At 62.7% G+C, this 1,221-nt stretch overlaps 1 protein-coding gene across 1 annotated transcript in view; it reads right to left on the reverse strand.

Moving 5' to 3' along the window:
* Positions 1–30: 30 nt before the first annotated feature.
* Positions 31–1,221, reverse strand: part of LOC104533045 (dual specificity testis-specific protein kinase 1) — a gene marked incomplete at its 3' end in the record, with an annotated part of 2,108 nt that continues 917 nt past the window's right edge. Inside the window, exons 4-7 of the mRNA XM_010178407.1 lie at positions 1,146–1,217; positions 810–893; positions 250–339; positions 31–103 (exon numbers count right to left, since the gene is read on the reverse strand). Of these exons, the coding sequence (XP_010176709.1) occupies positions 31–103; positions 250–339; positions 810–893; positions 1,146–1,217 (319 nt within the window). The remainder of the gene's footprint in view (positions 104–249; positions 340–809; positions 894–1,145; positions 1,218–1,221) is intronic.

Consider the following 1,221-nt stretch of genomic DNA (forward strand, 5'->3'; position numbering starts at 1 on the left):
AGAAGAGGGTGGCCCCGGTGGCTTCCGTGCCTGGCTGATGCTGCAGGACACCCTCCAGGCACTGCGTGATTTCCAGGAATGAGGGACGGGAGGTGGGCTCCATCTGTGGATGGGAGGGGTTATGGGTGAGCTCTGCATCCCCCCCAGCACCCCAGGGAGCCCTGCCCAGCAAAGGCTGCTCCCTGCCTCTCCCTCTGTGCAGGCAGGGCTGCCTGTCCTGTCCCACCCCGGCTGAGATGAGAGGCTCACACTGCAGCAGTGGAAAGCGAGCTGGAGGAAGGCTGCTGGGCAGTCGATTCCCACCATGGTGCGGAAAGTCGTGACATCCAGGCCAAAATCCTGTGCCAGGGAAAGGAGAAAGAGTGAGGTTGGGTCCCCTGAGGGATCTGGGGTGGCCTGGTCCCCCCTCCCCACACTGACTGCTTGCCAGCCAGGGCTGTGGACCTGGCATCACCCCAGCTGGGACACAGCAAGGGGGGACCCTGGGGTCACCCCAAGTTGGGGCAAGGCTGGAGGATGGTGGGACACAGATCCCTCCTGCTCTCTGCTTGAATGCTACCCTTCCCTCATCCCACCCAGGCCAACTCCAGGCTTCAAGGACAGGTTGCTGGTAAAGAGCATCCCTCCCTGGGGAGCAGCTCTTGCTGCCAGGAGACATTTGGGAGACAGCACCCCTGCCCAGAGACGCAGGGCAGCTCCCACATATGGGGCTCTGCCCTGTGAAGGAGTGTAGTCTCCCTCATTCATCAAAGCAGCCCCAGCGCTGCTGCCCACTGCCCCCCCTCCCTGTCCCCACCCCAGGGAGTCACCTCAGTGCGGGGCAGGTAGTCGGGGTCAGCGGGGACGCGAGCGATGGTCTCACACAGGATGATGCCGTACGCAAACACATCAGCCTGTGTGAGCAGAGAGCAGAGAGTCATGGGGGGTTCTGCAGCCCTGAGGCGATGTGCCCACCCTTCTGTGAAGCCACAGCCCCCTTCCTCCCCGTGGAGCTGTACCAGGGGCCCTGCCACCTCACCACCTCAGGGATGATGCCCAGTTCCTTCCCTCCATGTGCCCCACCACCCGCAGGGCCACAAATCCTGTCAACCACTGATGGTGCAAGCTCAGATAAAGTCCCATGTATGGCAGTGATGGTGCCTCACCTTCTCATTGTAGATCTCCCCTCGCAGCACTTCGGGTGCCATCCAGTACGGAGAGCCCACCACAGCCAGTGGCTCC

The sequence above is a fragment of the Antrostomus carolinensis genome, unplaced genomic scaffold (assembly GCF_000700745.2).
Source record: "Antrostomus carolinensis isolate BGI_N321 unplaced genomic scaffold, ASM70074v2 scaffold32691, whole genome shotgun sequence".
NCBI lineage: Eukaryota > Metazoa > Chordata > Aves > Caprimulgiformes > Caprimulgidae > Antrostomus > Antrostomus carolinensis.